The 999-nt window shown below is 72.4% G+C and overlaps 1 protein-coding gene across 1 annotated transcript in view; it reads right to left on the minus strand.

Moving 5' to 3' along the window:
* The window catches only part of LOC104835050 (fermitin family homolog 3-like), a 9,144-nt gene extending 8,392 nt beyond the window's left edge, over window positions 1-752 (minus strand). Inside the window, exon 1 of the mRNA XM_010572827.1 lies at window positions 541-752. Coding sequence (XP_010571129.1) covers window positions 541-727 — 187 coding nt within the window. The 5' untranslated portion in view covers window positions 728-752. The remainder of the gene's footprint in view (window positions 1-540) is intronic.
* Between the last annotated feature and the right edge of the window lie 247 nt (window positions 753-999).

The following is a 999-nucleotide window of genomic DNA, read 5'->3' on the forward strand; positions in this document are numbered from 1 at the left end:
GTGGGGCCTGCATGCCAGCGTCCTTCCCCATGGGTCCTAGACTTGTGGGGCCTGGACACCTAGGTCCTTCCCCATGGGGCCCCGGATGCCGTCGTCCTTCCCCATCAGTCCTAGAGTTGTGGCGCCTGGATGCCGGGGTCCTTCCCCATGGGTGTGAGAGCTGTGGGGCCTGGACGCCTGGGTCCTTCCCCATGGGTGTGAGAGCTGTGGGGCCTGGGCACCTAGGTCCTTCCCCATGGGGCCCAGACGCCCAGGTCCTTCCCCATCAGTCCTAGAGTTGTGGCGCCTGGATGCCGGGGTCCTTGCCCATGGGGCCCAGAGTGGTGGGGCCTGGATGCCGGGGTCCGTCCCCATCAGTCCTAGAGTTGTGGGGCCCAGACACCCGGGTCCTTCCCCATGGGGCCCAGAGTTGTGGGGCCCAGACGCCGGGGTCCTTCCCCATGGGGTCCTAGAGTTGTGGGGCCCAGACACCCGGGTCCTTCCCCATGGGGCCCAGAGAAGCGGGGCCCGCGTCCGCCCGTCCTGCCGTGGATCGCTCACCGACAGTCTCCACGATGAGGAGCATGAGGCCGCCGACATGGAGGTCCCCGGTGACGCGGAGAGCGAGGGCGCGGGGGGCTGCCGGGGGGCTGCCGGCCTGCCCCACTGCGTCGCCCTCCTCCACCTCCACCTGCAGCTCGAAGGAGCCGTCGATGGCCTCCCCGCTCGCCGTCTTCAGCCCCGCCATCGCCCCGGCGCCCGGCTCCCTTCCCGCCCCGCCGCTCCGCCCCACAAGAGGGAAGGGGCCCCGGACGGCCGGGCTCCCCCCACGCCGCCCCCGATCCCCACTGCCACCGCAGAGGAAGTGGAGCGGGGAGGAGCCGCGCGGCCCGGATGCCCGCATCCCCTGCGCCCTCGCGCCCGCTGGCGGCTACGGGACCGGGGCGCCCGGTCCCCGATGTGGGGAGACCCCCCGACACCCCCCCACTCCCAGCCTCAACTCCCCCTCTGGAGAAGGGC

The sequence above is a fragment of the Haliaeetus leucocephalus genome, unplaced genomic scaffold, assembly GCF_000737465.1.
Source record: "Haliaeetus leucocephalus isolate CR32 unplaced genomic scaffold, Haliaeetus_leucocephalus-4.0 Scaffold356, whole genome shotgun sequence".
Taxonomy (NCBI): domain Eukaryota; kingdom Metazoa; phylum Chordata; class Aves; order Accipitriformes; family Accipitridae; genus Haliaeetus; species Haliaeetus leucocephalus.